Genomic DNA, 17,506 nt, shown 5'->3' with positions numbered 1-17,506 from the left:
GGGAAGAATTTGCACAGTTTAAACAGATTGCAAGTTGTAAACAGAACAGAACAACCACATAAATTACAGTACTTGATCATCAGTTTGAAAGAGCAACTCACTATGGTGTTACACAGCAAAATTTGTCAATGTAAAAATAAATAACAAACCTATGGCTGACTACAGAAGTATGAGATGCACTTCAGTCACACACACTTCATGCGAATAGCATAATAAACGGGTTTACCTTTAACAAGCTTTGGACTTGTTAGTGTCAACATTCCAGCATGTCCTGATAGATCAAGTCCAGTAGCCAGCCATACTGGACCACAAAGTATATCTTCTTTGTGTTCCTCCAGAAATGGACACAATCTAAGACCTTACAAAAACATGAGCAATATGGATCTCAATTAGCCGTAAGTAAGTCACAAAATCTGATCATTTGCATGGATTAAAAATACACTATGTCAAACTCTGACCACTAAATACATGTAACTCAACATAAAAAATGGCTTGAAGTTCACTTTTAGATATTTTCCAGTGAAATCAATTAAGGTAAACAGCATTTTTAAAACCATTTTCAGTTGCATTATACGGATAACATATATGTTGACTGGCTTACAAAAGCCACAAAATACACAACTGATTAAATAAAGAACCAATATATATGAGTCACACCCTTACTGGGTCGTTACTGAAGCAGGATAATACTGTTTAAAACAGAACAAAATTAAAAATAAATTTAAAACAAAGACAGTTTTGTTTCTTCTATGGGATATACAAATTACTGAAATTATCGTTCACTCATCTGCTGCTCCTTTCTCAGCATGAAACACCTCCTTTATCACCCATTTGATCCTTTCCCTGATCCTTTGTAACCCCTCCTGTCTTGGAGTCATAGAATCATAGAATGGTTTGGGTTGGAAAGGACCTTTACAGTCATGCTCTAGATAAGCTGTGAAGTAAGACTGTTGAAAGAACCAAGCAAAAGAACCATAGCTCTAGAACTGAATCACTCCAACTGTCAAATTTTAGTCTGCAGCTCTCCTCACCCAGACCCACTCACTGCCTTTCACAGTCTAAGACATTTTGTGGAAGAGCGCTAGTTAACAAGAGAAGTTATAAAGACAGGCACAGTCCATGTGATGTGGCCTAGTTATGATTTCTTTATGTTCTGCTCCTTGCTTTCTTGGTTAACTGCAGCAATCTCTACAAAACCCAGGCATGCAAAGAAAAATTATATTAAAACTAGTCAAAGAAACAAAGTAAAATACTGCTGAAACAGGCTAGCAACTTCACTTAGAAAGGTGTCCTATCAATCTACTTGATTTCTAAATTCAAATAAATATTCATCTGCTTGTAAGCACCAAACTTCTCTAGTAGTTTTGCACATTTTTGTTGTGTTTCTGTTGAACTTTCAACTCATACAGCAAACAGTGCAGTGAGAGAAATAACTTTGAATACAGCTGAAAAATCAGTCTATCTTAATGTCTGAGAAATTTTTGCAGGGGAATTCAAATTTATCATTAAAAGAAGAAAAAAGCAAGCTCCTATTTTAATTGAAGTATAACAAGATCAATAAAACTTACATTGTGGTTCCTCTACATCCATATACTGCATTTCCTCATTGAATTCTACCAGTCCTGGTTTTCCATTTCTCTCCACTTCAATGTTATGAGCTGGAGATAAAGGAAATGTGATCTGTCTATCTACTGCTGCTTCTGGAAATAAAAATATTAGCATGATTTCAAACACTGTTCAAGGCTCAGGAAAAACAAAAGTGGTAGTTTGCATAGCAAAATTATCAGCTTTCTGCCCACAGCAATATTTCTAATATAAACCCACAAATACACAAAGACATATTTTTCATATGGATTGAAGCTGCAGCAAATAGTTAAAAAATAGTATTTCCGCATGACCTGTAATGAGCCTGTTTTGCTTTAACACTGCCCAAATTCTTTTCCCCTAATAATCAACTACAGATTACTCCTAAGCAATTAAATTCCAGTACTTAAAGTTTGATAATTTAAAGTTAAAATAACTGGATTGCTCCTGCTGAACATCAAACATTATTTTGGTAATACTTAAATACAGTTCTTTTTCCAATTAAACGGATCACATGAATTATAGATGAAGAGGACATGCCAGCAAATTAACAAGAAGCATATACAGTGAATTAACTGCCAGACCAAAAAACCATTAGTTCCCAACCGGAAGAATTATGCCTCTGGCCTTCCCATTACTACACACTACATATTTAACTGTTTCCAGGGCTCCTGTCATACAAAATAATGACTGAATAAACTCTGCCCTACACATCTTCCCTACATCTCATTATCTTAAAATTTCAGTTCCTTTCTCACCCCATGGAAGGAGAGAAAGGAGGGAGGGAAGTTAACTGAATTCCAGTCTGAGGTTTTTATACATTTCCAAGAGCCATCAAACTATCTTGAATATTACATCTCCCTAGGATTGGGACATTTTGGTTAAGATCTATCACAGATATAAATTATCTAGCTTTGTCTTCCCTTATAATGAAATCATTAGTGTCCTCTTATTTTATTCAATAGTGCATAGAGAAAAGGCAAATGTCACTAAAGTCCTTTTCCAAAACTCAAGAAATTGAAAAAGAGAAGGAAATAACTGCAATGCAGCTACACTTGGAGAAGATGTTGGTTAGTTGTGGATCTCCAATCCTACTGAGTAAAAAAGAAAAAACTTTGTCGAGGCTGCCTTGCAGGTGCTCTCACATTCCCCAGTCCTTCCATACTGCCTGATCCCCTATTCAATGCTTACTCTACCCTGTCTGTAACAGAAAAAAGCAAATTCCAGTATATTGCATGTAAGGAAGTGAAATGTCATTTTCAGGAAGAGCTCTGTCATGTCTTCTGCTCAGTATGCTGTGCTGAAAAGCATTCACAGAGAGCTCCGGCAATTTAGTTCACACCTAAATCAAATGTCTCCAAGGAATTACCAACTCATGGAACTGTTTGCTCAGAAGTGTTTGAAATTGAAGCATTAAGGAAAAGAGTTTAACTTTTCTTCTATTGTTTTGTTCCATAGGTGAAGATTTTCTGATTAATTCTGACATCCAGACCTGCAAATGGACTGAAATCATGCTGAAAACAAAGCAGGTTCCATTCAGGAGAGAAACATGGACAATCCGTTCCGGTGTTTTTTGGGGTTTTTTTTGATAGAACATATTTCTCCTACATGTTAAAATTAAGGTTTTACATCAAGTATTAAAAAAAATGAAGAAACTGAAAGAACACCTGTTGACTGCTGTCCTGCAGTCACAGCTAGCACTTCTGTTAAATCTAAACCATCTTGATTCCTAAAAGAACAGGCTTTCCTCAAAGAATATTAATATGCTAGCATATTTTGTTCTTGGGTAACAACCAGTTTACATTATTTAAAGGAGCATCTCCAGCACACGACTTTTGCTGTTAAACACTGGGGGATGCTACAGAGTGAAGTTTTATGAAAGCATGTCAATGATGTTTAAAATGCCTATATTCCTTTTTGAAATTTACAGCTGTTACTCCTGTGTAAGTGGGATGGTCTTACTTTGCAATTAAGAAAAAATAGGAAAAGCAGGAGGGAAAAGGGCTTTTATGATCATGCTTGCTGTTCTCCTCAACACATTTTATATCCAGCAACCAATTTAATATCTGACAGCAAGATTTCTCTGAAATAGTCAATTCCCAGAAGCTTTTGAAACAGAGGTGGCCAGTTAAAGATAACCAATTAATGCCTCAATAAAAGGAGGTGCTGCATGTAATACCTTCCATTCCCAGCAGACAAGGCAGCAGGATATGAAACGAACACTCTCACCACAGGAAAATCCCAATAGAGGCACTTCCACATCAAAGAAATGACTTTTCAATTTATGCTACCCCCTCACAGGTTCCCTGAGAGCTAGTAAGATGCAGAGTCCAGTTAGGAGTCTTGCAAGGCAAGAGCATTCCTAACTTTGGTCTACTCAGTCAAAGCGGCAAGGAACAAAAGGTGAAATTATACTGCAGCTTTCACATAGTTTAGTTAATGAGCCAAATGATGAGAGAATTCCCAAGGAAGCCAGGGATTTTCTTACTGCCATCAAGAAAAGCTTTGCTATTTTCTCACTGGCAAATAATTTCCTTCTGTGACTTAGAATAATTTATTATAATTTTTTTTTTACTATGTCAAGAACTAAAAGAGCACCATTTGTTTAATCAATCTCTAGGATGATTTACAATTGACAACTTATTTTTAATGACTGTAGGATTCATGCAGTACAGAATTATAATTGAGTTCAGTCTTTCTGAGCTATGTACTTTCACTTGTGTAAATGTCAAGATTTTGGAACTGTTTACCCAGTTTGCCTCCACAATTTACATTCAAGCATAAGAGAAAAGAGCCCATGATACTAAGAAACAGAATAAAGCAGTAAAAGTGAAATTCTTACACAATTACAAGCAATTTTTCCGATATACATCACAGAGAATAATGAGTTTGAGAAAAGAAATAATGTTCTGAAAGATATCTTAAGTTTTTTTCTTACCATTGACTTTTCCTAAGCCTGGAGCTTTATTTTTCAGTAAAGTCACTTGAATCTGAGGGATGTTTGTGATGTTTGAATTCAAAACAAATTTGAAGTCCACATGTCCAACCATACAAGCTTTTGGTAAAACCAGTTCAAAGACATGCTCATCCCAGCTGTTGCTGTCAGGAAATAAAATAAGACAATGACCCAGTGTCAGGAGAAAATTCAGATCATGCAGGCAGCATCACACAGTCCATTCTGCATCTATGCACACTGTCTTTAACAAGAAAAACTTATTTTGTCTTACTTGACATCTGCATGGATTTCTGAAGTAGAAGTCTTTCAAACTTTAAAGCTTTCAAGCTTTCAAGCTAACCATATTAATTTTGTGAAGATGTTAAAAAGCCAATTGATATGGCAGGGTGAAACAGTGTTCAGATAAAAGCAGCAGTGGAAAGATTCCCTATTACCTTCATCACAGTATGGTTTTCTTATTACTATAAATACCAGCTACTTGTTTCCATGAAAAAAAGGTATGAGAATAAAAAAGCAAACACAACACTAAAAGAGGATCGATTAGTGAAGTGTACAAAAGCATGATTGGAAGTACCTACCTTGTAATCTCCCTTAAGTTGCCCTCATCCATTGTTTAACACTTACCAATGCGTTGCGTAGGTGTTTGAGAAAGTGGTACAAAATCAACATACAGGAGACTCAAAACACTATTTTGAAATTACTTTTAAAGCACGTTTGATAATTCATACAGGATGAAACATGCTTCTTACCAGATGCACATTCAGAAGCCTGTGCTGGGCGAAAGGGTGCAGCTTCCTTTTAGTAAGTCACATTTTAGTTTTGAAGACAAGTTTGGTTTTACACTGAAAGTGTAAACTTGAGACAAGTACCCCTCAATGATCCATTCCATAGTTTGATACACACACTAGGGTTTGCAAAAAATTCTTCAAAGAGCAATGAAAATAAAACTAATAATGTGTCAACTGTTCTGCTTGTACACATTTTTTTAAATAATTGAACTTCTTGATCTCCTTCATTTGGCAGTAAATATTTTTTTTAAATGTTACTTTGATATACTTATTTAGTTGTATAACTGAGAACACTAAGAAACTGAGTATGCTGCTATAAATATTTTTGAAACGTCTTTCTAACACCTAATTCACAAATAAATATTTTAACTCCAATAGCATGCTACACACTGAGTATTGTGCAGAAAACCATTTTAAAATAGATTAAGGAATGGTGCAAATGTATTTATTTCTTTACAGTAATATCCCTGAAGGCCAGATCTCCTTCAGGCACATGTAATAGACTTAAAAGAGATTTCAGGTACAAGTAATGAAATGGCATGCCAGCTTTCCAGAGCAAGCAACACAGAAAAGCAGAGATTTTGGGAGGAACGATGGACAGAAGTGAAAGATGGACAGAAGAGAATTTGTGGTTATGATTCAAGAAGTAACAGTGAAGAATTTTCAGCTAACTGTACAAGGAACACAAACAAATAAAATATAATGAAAATGTATCCCATTGCTCTGGGGAAAAAAAACCCCTAAACTTCTGTTAGCAACTGTAATACTAAATACTTAGAATCACTCATGCCTTTCCTCTAGCTTGGAGTACACATAATCCAGTGCCAAACAGAGAAAAGTTTGGGGGTGGTATTTCATGTCATGCAAAGCATGGACTAAATAAGACACTCAAAGGAGCCAGACTTCTGAAAGACAAAGTAATATCCTGCTCATCCAGTTTTAGTTAAAGATCTGGTACAAACCCAGAAATGAATAATAAACCACTTTGTCTGCAGCAGTCTTTTATAGTCTGTGTGTTGCACACAATGCACACAGCCATAGCGAATTACAACTGTTACTTGTCTACCCCAGAAATCAATTTTTGACAGAATTGAGCAGCAGATGCTCAATAGGTATGGATGGAATAAACAATCTCCATTAAGGTTTCATATTAACCCAGCAGTAAAGAGATTTTCTTATACCTCTGACAATAAACTTCACAATCTAGTTCTCTGATTAGTTAAGACTTCCCTTTCAAGATTTTTTTTTTTTTAGTATCTCATAGGTTTGCTTAAGTACATCCTTTATTCATGTGTAAAGTTCCAAAGTAGCAAACAAATTACTTCCTTATTATTTTCTCAGTATCTCAGCATATCTATCCTAAATATCACTTTTCTCTGATAATCTAATGCAAAGTCTTTTAGGAACTCTTCTACCTTTGAAACCCACCTAAATCTATAGCATCTCTCTAAAGAAGAACATACAATCCATACTGTGTTCCAAACGCCAATATAGCGTCATTCTCAACCACAAGATATTTTTCAACACACTTATTCATTCCTTCTCTAGAACATCTCACCATCTGATCTTCCAATGCAACTGAACTTTGAACTGCAAAGACATTTCCAGAGGTTAAACACTGGAAAGAACATTAGTATCTAGCTCTTCCTTCTTTCATATATTTTAAAATATGTCTCCATAAGATGAATACATGCTACATAAATTTGAGAAAAAGCCAGGAAACTCAGATGTCACTGCTTTATCCATGCATATTAGGAATTCATGTATCTCTCTTTTAAAAGAATTAACCTCATTTAACATTTCAGTTAAATTACTGCTGAGGGTACAATACTGATATTTAGATAATTCACAAGGTAAACCAGACTCTGCTTTTCTGTTTTCTTTGTTGAACAGTCTTTTTAAAATAACAAACTAGGATTGCAATATAATGCCATTTTCTAAAATACAGTTACAGGATTATCTCTTTCTATTTGAGAAACAAAAGAATTACCATATCAAATTGCATTACTCATCCATCTAACACTGTAATCCCACATGGTGATAGGTATCAGTATGAGGCACGCAAAAAGAAGATAAAAGGAACCTCATAGTAACAACCAAAAAATAATCCAGAAATCAAAAAGTTTCTTCCCAGATAACTTTTAATTAAGAGCTAACATGGCTTTCAATCTTAAGATTCTACCCTAAGAACAAAGGGACTGTAATTTAATAATTTTCATCATGAGTCACATAGCAGCTGTCAAAGATTTCCAGTACTAAACCAAAACTTTTAACTTTTCCCCTTTACAACCGTGTTTTACTTAGCAGCAGGCATACTTCTTTTCCTCTAATGAAACTATATTCATAAGCTAATTTTCCACTTATCCCCTTACAATTAACTGCTATTACCTTCACTGCTTGCTTCCTTATAACTTCATATTGATAGCTCGTTACTTTTCAACTGTTGCTGAACACACCTGGATAATCAACTGGAAGTTATTTTGCAAGGAACCACCTCCCTTCCCCTTGCTACATACAGAATATTTGACTTACACAAAGCAAAACCACAAGATAAATAAAGGTTTTAAAGCCTATAATATATTGCAAGTTTTTAACCATAGCTTATGAACATTTATTTAGTTCAGCTCCTGTTATGTGTCAGCCCAGGAGATGCCTTCATCTATTATGTGTTTTCCCACCTGGAATGCTTCATTATCACTTGCTATCTTTCAGTTGTTTATAGGACATGCTTTTTTTGCCCCACACATGACCTCTAGCTCCCCTAGGACCCTCTGGCCATTTCCTTGTTTTCAGTCTATGGCTATTCTGAGTCTACATGACAATCCAAATGTTACACATCAGTGGAACAGATGTGTAGCAGTCTGACCCAAAAGATCCTGTAGTGTCTTTATTCACATCCCTTAATAAACCAAAGAAACTTCTATTTACATTTTGTTTCTCCAAGCATTTTTCACAAAAAGCTGCACAAAGCTACTTCATGTAGGTTTTAAGCAATTCTTCAAGGAGACTGCAACACTGCTGTACTTGTATTTAGGAGCCCAGAGGAATTCCAAGTTCTCATGTCATGTGTAAAAAACTAAGTATTGCTACACACAGCATGTTGGTGAACTTCATTTCAATGAAAATACTGCCTAAACTTTAGTACTATTAGGGCTCTGGAGTGGCTTAAATATCTCCTATATAAAGATTTAACTTGAATAGACATAAATCCAGATTCTACCTTCATATTTTGAAGTAAATTACAATACCATTTCATTTAAGACAATTAATTAGTCACACTGGCACCCACAGTTTGCATTTTCGGATTAAATAATGTGCTCAAAATGTGTGTATACCTAAGAAAGGTGAATCAGACTTTTATAGAAACTATCAAGAATATCTCTAATTCTGGAAAATGTGCTTGTCTAATTATGTAATGTAATAACCACATTTGGCAAATAAAATTCAAAACCTGACTTTTCAATTTGTTTCAAGGTCCACTAAAATGCCTCCGGCAATCTCACAAACACCTATAATGCAAACTACCAAATGAGGATTATCATCTTTGAAAACACATGCTCTTAAACTTGCACACTAGTTGAAAACAATTAAATTGCATGAGATCTGTGGTTGTACAGCTACACAAACTAGTTAAGCAATGCACACGATTCCTTGTGCGCTGCTGCCCTACGTACCTGTCTGTCTGCAGCTTCCAAGTCCGAGTGTGCTGAGCTGCATCCCCGTGGTGCTGCTGGTGCAGATGCTGAGGGTGCCGCCTTTGCTGCTGCTCCTGCTGGACTTCCACCCAACAGGGAGGGACAGTGGCTGAAAACCGTGGTGTCAAGGTTTCAAAACGGGTCAGTTCCACCAGGGACGTCAGTGTTTCAAGGGAGAACGGCTGGTCCACCAAAAGATCAACTCCTGAGTAATTACAGCACATGCATTCATCACTACATAGGTATTTTTTCTACAACATCCTTTTAAAAAGTTTGAAATATATCAGAACTGCTATAAGCAAAATGAACTGTAAGTCATATGGAGGTTTTTTAGTTAAGAAAAGAATAATAAAAAACTCTCTCCCCCCAAAAAAGCAGCACCCTAAACAAACAACAACAAAAACCAACCACAAAAAACCCCAAACACAAGCAACCAAACATCCCAGCCTTGAAGACAGTATCCTTTGAAGGCAGTTCACTTGGAATAAATTTTCTAAGTACTGAGATGTCTGAGCATACTGTCTGGTATTCAACAGAGGCATCAGGAATAAGTAATTAGCCAGTAATTAGTAATTATATTAATTAGTAATTATACTTTGAAGATGCAAAGCTGATTAAACATTTTTTTAATATCCCTATTGACTCAGATAAAAAAAAGTTTTATATGTCACAAAAACAGACATACAGAATTACTATGCATTTTTATCACTGCTTAAAACATTACTTTGGCCCCTGATTATCAATAGAGATGTGTTTTAGGATGGATTACTACAATGCTGTGGAAGGTTCCCAATTCAGTTTAAAAGAGGGGTAAGTGAAAAACAAACATGCTTTATGTAAAGCTCTTAAAAGACACTGAGCCGAGACAATTATTTTGTCTTCTTGTCTTTATATTTAGGCCTTGTACCAAGGAAACAAGGATATTAATTGAAGTATTGAAAACTAAAATATCCCAGGAAGCCAAATACCTAAAGGAACCACAAAGAAACCAAAAATAATCAGATTTCCTTAGACATACAAAACCCCAAACCAATCAAAAAAACCCAAACCAAACCAAAACCAACCAAATAAAAAAACCTAAACCAAAACAAAAAACCCCAAACAAAACCCAACCATCCAAACAAAAAACCCCAACCAACCAAACTTGAGGGAAAATAAGATATGTACAATGTATATTTTCTAGTATTTTGAGCATTTTCTCTTAAAAATGCATTTTGAAGGAAAAGCCTTTACTTGTAAAGAAATCATGGTTTTTAAAAGGAGAAAGTTTGTTACGTGACTACTACTGTCACCACCCAGGGTGGGGAGATTATAATACACAAACACAAATACCACCCTCCCTGTGAAGCCTGAACCTAGAGAGCATCTTGAAAGCAATCCAGGTCGAGCTTGAGGTGAGATACTTGGACAGGTAATAAATTCACTCTCACTGAAATGGTAATAATTTCTACTTTTCAGTCTAGGAGGCAGGAAAATGCCAAAGAAATTAGAAATGCTTTAGAAATTGAATTTCAATAATACAGCAAAGACCTCCACTTTTTTAACTGCCAAATGTGAACCTCATTAGCTGGATGACACTGCAATGAGAAGTGAGATCATTGCTCAAACTGAACAACAAGCCTATCTTTGATCAGACTGGATTTTTCTGCTTCATTCTCCTTCCTCCTCCAACGGAAACAAAGCCAAATTCAAAGTATTCAGAGCAACCACATACATGTAATCAACGCCTAAAACTGAAAAATGAAGGATTTAACTTTCCACTGCTGTCAGGTATACTTGGCTTCTTTTAAAAATTACAAGACTTTAAATTTATTCTAACAGAGTGTTATAACAAGACGAAGTTCTAACAGCAAACTTGAAAACAGGTTTTAAACCAGTCAGGAAGACTAATATTCTTTTTTAATTCACTTTGAAAAGAAGCATTATTTTAGATTACTTCACCACAAAAAACCCTCTGCTCCTTAAAAGGAAACAGTAATCTAAGATTGCTGTAAGATTAACTTATTTTCTGTTAAAGCCATAAAATTTAAAATGCATCCAAGTCACAAACTGAGGCTAGAAAATTACATTCAAGAAATGCATTCTAGAATGCAAACAGTGCAGAAAAATAAACACGTAAAGCCTACAATACAAAGTAATAATATATATGAGCAAAAGGTTCTGCTTGTTGTAGGAGTTCATTTCCCCAAACAGAAACCTTTCTCTTGAGCTGTGTCTCTGTCTAAAAAACATGCTAAGACAGAAGTGGAAGAAAATGGTTTTTTCTGTTGTTTAATACATAAGACCAAAAGAGAAGCAACACTGATATTATAAATGCTGAGGGCAAAGGCTGATCACGACCCATTACTGAAGATGTTTGCACAGTCCTAACAATCATTCTCATATATGCTAAGAGTCCCGTATTACTGACTTTACTATCCTTAACCTGGATAGTTCAGATGAAGAGTTCTTTAACCACCATTTAGTTTCAACAATTCCCACTCAGACCCCTCATTTCAGCACTGGTTCCTTACGACCACTAGCTTCTCTCAGAGCTTTTAGTGGCTCAGCTTGATGCCACAGAAAAACAGTATTCAGTTTATCTGATCATTACTTTGTATCTAACAACTCTCTGGAAACTGCTACAGAACAACATCAAGTAATACCACAACGTCTGAATTATATGACTACTTAAAGGAGGACCTGCAGCTTGTGGACAATCTGAAGATACAGCTACTTTGAAGTCTATACATAAATAAATCAATTTCTTATTCCAGTAAGTCATATTCAAGCCTATACTGAAGGCTGGATGGGAATGAGATGAAAAAAGGAAAATAATTCCCCTTTATAGTACTGGCAGAATTTAAACAGTAATTACCATCTACTTGACTCATCAGGACTGTCAGAGTTACCATTTGCTTGGAAGTCACTTAAATTTGCTGATAACCTACTATACAGGGAATGCATCCATTGAAACACATCTATGTCCTTGACATCTATATTCTTTTTTGCTTTATTTAGCAAAAGAAAGGTGAAGAAAGCCATAGACTTTCTTCCCCTCACATATGTAAACCAGTTTATTTTCTCGTGATTTTCAAACTTCAACAATGGCTTCTTTGGTGAAAAAGAGGAGGAGCAGGAGAAATTCAGTCCTCAAAGCAACCGCTGTAATGCTGCTTACAAATAAACTTATGATAAAAAACATTTTTTCCTTCTTTTGACTGACTCCTGTGGAATAAAATCGGGGTCAGACAAATACAGTCTGCCACACTTAAAATCACACGTAGAGACTGAAGAAAGTCAAAGTGGTTTGTTTGGGGTTTTTTTAAATCAGGAACTGTTATGCTTGTACACACCCAGTGACAGATACATAGCAATTACAGAACTCTAACTTTGGGCAGCAAAAAAATTATAAAGCAGCAGGCTATTAAATAACTGAAAATCATGTTCATATGCAACTTTCAAAAATGACCAAAGTATTTTTACTCAGGATACATGTACATGTGTGCAATTTACCTGTAATGCCTGGACTAGAAGGGTTAGATAAGGGCTTGGTGCCTTCTGATGACTGTTCTACACTTTTGGAAAGGGATCCATCTACAAGTATATCAGCTTCATCTATGTCATCGCAGGTCCCTCCAATCTGAAGGAAATGAAGTTCTCCACCTAAAATCATCAGAGACAACAAAAGAAGAAAGTTTAGATGGGCATACAGCTAAATTCAACTCACAAGACAGGCTTGCACTTGAACTGCTATGCAATTATGACAGTATTTATGCAGGACCTGAAACCAGTAAAATTGTACAGGAATACTTATTTTGCTTTACTACTACTATTTTTTTTTCAGGGCAAATGCAAAACAGAACTACAAAAATACTGCAGTTGCGAATGGTATCAAAGGTAAAAAATATTTGGGGGGATGGGTTTTAAAAGGCAATTAACAAAAGAAATCTCAATAGAAACTAAAAATCATAATCATTATGACACTTCCAATAATCCAAATTATGCTTATAACAGAAAATATTCCATCATGTCAAGTGAAGGCCTACACGACCTCATCTGTACAGAGTGCATAAATTCCCTTTTAAAATTCAGTATCTCAAAATTGAAAATTAAACTAATTTCTCTGAATTCTCCTAACTAAGGAGCTCTCCGCATTATTTCATCAAACTTAGAATTAAAACACTGATCAGGTAAACAGACAAAAGAGCAAAGTCCAAAATTTTCAGTGGACACAATGTATTGATGGAAGCTTAAAATCGTTCAAGGAGGTTGCCCATTATTCACCACTACAGATCTGCACAGATCAACTCATAGATCAGTATCATTTACAGAGACGTCATAGAACCAAAGACTGCTAAGATCATCAAGTCCAGCCATTAACCCAGCACTGCCAAGTCCACCACTAAACCAGGTCTCTGAACGACACATCTGCACATCTTTTAAATACCTCCAGATATAGTGACTCCACTACTGCCCTGAGCAGCCTGTTCCAGTGTTTGGCAACCCTTTCTGTGAAAACATTTCTCCTAAGATCAAATCTCCCCTGGAGCAACTTGAGGCCATTTCCCCTCATCCTGCCACTTGTTATTTCAGAGAAGAGGCCAACCCACACCTCACTACAATCTTCTTCTCTCAGGTGGTTGTCCAGAAGGATAAGGGCATCCCTGAGCCTCCTTTTCTCCAGACTAATTAACCCCAGCTCTCTCAGCCGCTCCTCCTTCGACTTGGGCTCTAAGTCAACGAGAAGGAATGTTTAACTTTACATAAGGTTGGGGGGGGGGGGGGGTGTGGGATGAGAAGAGCTGTTACCAGTTTCAGAAGTTACAAAAAGTCAAATCAGTAGGATTCAAATCCAGAGGCAAATCCAAGCATAGGCCTTATGTGATTTTTCTGAAACATTATTAGACTGACCTTCAGCATCTGACTAACATGATGACAAACCCTGTTATGCAAAATATCCAGGTAATTCAAAACAAACAAACTTGAGAATAAAAATGTAATAAAACTCCAAGATAAAACATATATGTCCGGCACTGTGAGGGGTGAAGAGAGTGAAACAGAGAGTGATAGAGAGGCACGGGGAGGCAGAGTGTGTGAGGCACAGAGAAAAGATCTGAGGAACAGAGAGAACTCGTACAGTTTGGGTTTTTTTTGATATTTCACTAAGAAAGGCCTGACAACAAATGGCTTAAAAACTCACTCTTTAATGAAGACAGAGTAACAAGAGGAATATAATAGCTTAAATGAACAAAACAGTCAGAACAACTCTGTGGACAGGATCAATGCATTGTGCTGTGGGAAAATCCACCCCAGGTCAGGGTAATGTTGTACAAAAGTAGCATTCCCAGGATCTGAAGGGATGGGAGATTTTCTCATTATCTGTATTTATCTTTTTATTCTATCTTTGTAAAACAGCTATTTTACTAAGCCATTTCTTGGTGGGTCTTTTCTAATTGAGATCCACTGAGAAGCCTGTACCACCCCTCTCTCAGCCTCAACCCACACACCCTTGGTGTAGAACAGTACGTCCCAAGGAGACCTCAGAAGTGGAGGCGGGAAAAAATAGTTCTAGCAAATAACACTTATGAGTTTCCTTGAAATTAAACAGCTCATAAATAAGCAATTTTCCTCAGACTTCAAAGAGAATTAGAGACACATTAGAAAACACAGACCTTGACAGCTTCATTCGGTAGTAAGTCAAACCTCACTTTGTTTGTCACTTTGTTTACTGCTCAGGAGCAAAAAGATCCTTACCAATTTTTCCATACAAGAGAAGAGTCATAATCCCTGAATCCCTGAAAGATTCCAGCACTTTTCCAAGAAAAAGTCTGTGCTAAACTTGAGATCTCACTTCCTCATTTTTATAAAGGTTCTGTAAAGAAGTTTACCATGAACTTCACTTGTACAGTATTAGCCTCTCCGTATGCACTTTTCCAAAACGCTGTAGATGGTTCTGCCTCTGTATCACAAAGGAGGCATTTCCTCTCACAGAACATCCAAAGATGACTTTCTCAGGATGCATGCTTCATTATTTTTTTCAATGATACCGTAGTTCCAATAGTCAAGTGCAAGTGAAAAAAATCTGCGCAAAAGTCAATGCTTCATTTCTTTTTGGTGTTACTACTATTGTTTGCAGCACCAGGCTCAAAGAGTGACTCGTCCAGTGCTTTCTAATTCTAGCCAGGGAGCAAACATCTCAAGTAGCAGTTTATCCAAAGGTTTCTGCGCTTGCATCACTTTGACAGAAGCAATAAATGCTTCTGTTGCACTACCAAGAAGATATGAAAGCTGACACTGACTTACTCAGTTATCACAAAAGAGACAAATTGGAAACTAGCATCATTATACTTCCCTCAAAAAACAGGTAACACAATCAAAACATTGTTAATTTAAAACCTGCAATTTGCATGGATTCAAGAACCTGGTGGGCAATACAAACACAACATAAGAATAATAAATTCATTCAAATAAATCACAGCCTTCCTTCTGGCAAAACAGTTCCTGGTTCCAGGAAAGCAGTACTGGAAAAAGCTACACAGCATGCCAGAGACTAAGGTCACTGCAGTCAAAGCCAATCTGGTGAGATGTTTCTGCACTATAGAAGGAGTTTGGAAAGAGTGACACCATTGTCATTAGCAAATCACAATACAGTGACATAGTTGAAAATATCCAATTAGTTAAGAAGAATTAGAAAACAAAGCCATACCACAGGGAACGATGCATTAACCAATTCATAGTCTTCTCCTTCTCTTGTCACTGGTTAGCTCTAAACGTGCAAGTTCAGAACACTTGAAAAATGTCAAGAAAGCTATCCCAAAACCTCACTAACACACTACTCTTGGAGACACTCCCATTTACACTACTCTTGGAGATTTTAGTTATAAAATTTTGCCTCAACTTTGAAACAATAGAATGCAATTGAATAGAGACAAATTAAAGTTACTATGCCTAGAAAGAAATAATTAAAAGCCCTATTACAGGATGGAACAAAATCAGCTAGACAGCAGTTTTGTAGGAGAGGCTCTTGTGAGTCAGATGAGGAACCTCATTCAATCTCCTGCTCAAAAGTGCAAACATTCCACTATATATACACACATGGTATGTACAGACTCCAGAGCTGCTTAAGGAATTCATCTGTAGGATTACTGGACCTGGTTTTGCATATCTCATCAAGAAACCTGCGACTGACTTGATAGATCGTTTGGGAGGGGAAAGTAAAGGTTGCTTTGGTTTTTTTTACTTTTATAAAATTTAAAAGGATTTGAGATATTCAGCTTGAGAAAATAAATGGTTGGAGAAGGACAGCACCTAAATAAACACTGTCTTTCCCTACTTTTTTTAAGAAATCTCTTTGCCATATTCATAATGAATAGTACAACAGATACCACCCCAGTGACAAAGATGATACAGGCTAAACACTAGCGAAAAAAATCATCATCAAAGACAGCATGCAGCAAGAGAAATTTCATAAGTAGACTGTTAAATCTCCACGTTGAAGGTGTTTGAAAATGGTGTACAGTACTCTGTTTCTGAGTGGGTAAGTGTAACTGACCCTGACTTGAAGATGAGCTCTTTGCATCACTTCCAACACTAATTCTGATGTGGAAAAAACTTGACCTCTCTCCAATCCTATTAGACTCCATTGCTGAAAAAGGTAGAAAATTGAAAATACTAAATTGATTCCTGAATTTCAAATACACAGTACACAGGGCAGACAAAGCCTAATGACAAGGAAGAAGCAAATAAGGTATCTAAACTAAATTAGAAAAAAGCTACAGCGTGTGATTAGTACAGTATTTAGAACTTAAGAGCAAGAAAATTGCTATAAATTAAAGGTACGAGATTTGGGGGAGTCAATTCTTAAATGTATCCAAGTGCCATCCAGTTCTGCCAGGCTTGCAGGTAAGAAATAGCAGCATAGGTAACTCACTGTGGACACACCAATATCCAGCTGTAAAAAAAATCCTTTTCCAACAAAAGGGAGGGACTAAAAAACTCTTGTTATAATGTAGAACCTGTAAAATGTTATAATGTAACACACTCAAAATTTCAGGTGAGCACAATCCAGCAATAAGAAACTATATCTGACCCTCTTAAACAAAAGATAATAGACTTTGAATATCAAAAGAACACCCTACAGCTATACACCTATTCAAAACCAGTACCTGCTGCCTAGAATAAAGAATTTTATTTTCTCACTTATTATTTAGAATATTACAAAAGCAGAGTTTAGGCTGTCATATTAATGACACAAGAGAAAACACCTGAACCCCCATATGAGAGAGCAGCCAAAGCACTGCTAAGAGGGATATTACATATAGTCTACCTTGGCCAAGGGGAAGAGAAGAAAGCAAAATACAAAGACATTGAAGTTCCCTATGTTTGCCTAATGGAACTGGAACCAAGAATATACTTGCACACTTTTCCCCAGAGGTCAAGCTCAGGTAATCCTTGCAGAAACAGGTAAGTACCTGAAGCTGACACCAAGAGGTAACATTCTC

The 17,506-nt window shown here is 36.4% G+C and overlaps 1 protein-coding gene across 6 annotated transcripts in view; it reads right to left on the bottom strand.

Annotated features, from left to right (window-relative positions):
* Positions 1-17,506, bottom strand: part of BIRC6 (baculoviral IAP repeat containing 6) — a 173,148-nt gene that overhangs the window by 125,357 nt on the left and 30,285 nt on the right. For all 6 annotated transcript variants that reach the window (XM_039569826.1, XM_039569831.1, XM_039569828.1 and 3 more), the window contains exons 11-15: positions 12,519-12,668; positions 9,003-9,228; positions 4,523-4,683; positions 1,569-1,700; positions 227-358 (exon numbers count right to left, since the gene is read on the bottom strand). In XM_039569826.1, coding sequence (XP_039425760.1) covers positions 227-358; positions 1,569-1,700; positions 4,523-4,683; positions 9,003-9,228; positions 12,519-12,668 — 801 coding nt within the window. The remainder of the gene's footprint in view (positions 1-226; positions 359-1,568; positions 1,701-4,522; positions 4,684-9,002; positions 9,229-12,518; positions 12,669-17,506) is intronic.

The sequence above is a fragment of the Corvus cornix genome, chromosome 3 (genome assembly GCF_000738735.6).
Source record: "Corvus cornix cornix isolate S_Up_H32 chromosome 3, ASM73873v5, whole genome shotgun sequence".
Classification (NCBI taxonomy): domain Eukaryota; kingdom Metazoa; phylum Chordata; class Aves; order Passeriformes; family Corvidae; genus Corvus; species Corvus cornix.
The sequence above is the reverse complement of the archived record's forward strand: the minus strand, read 5'-3'. Positions and strand labels throughout refer to the sequence as shown.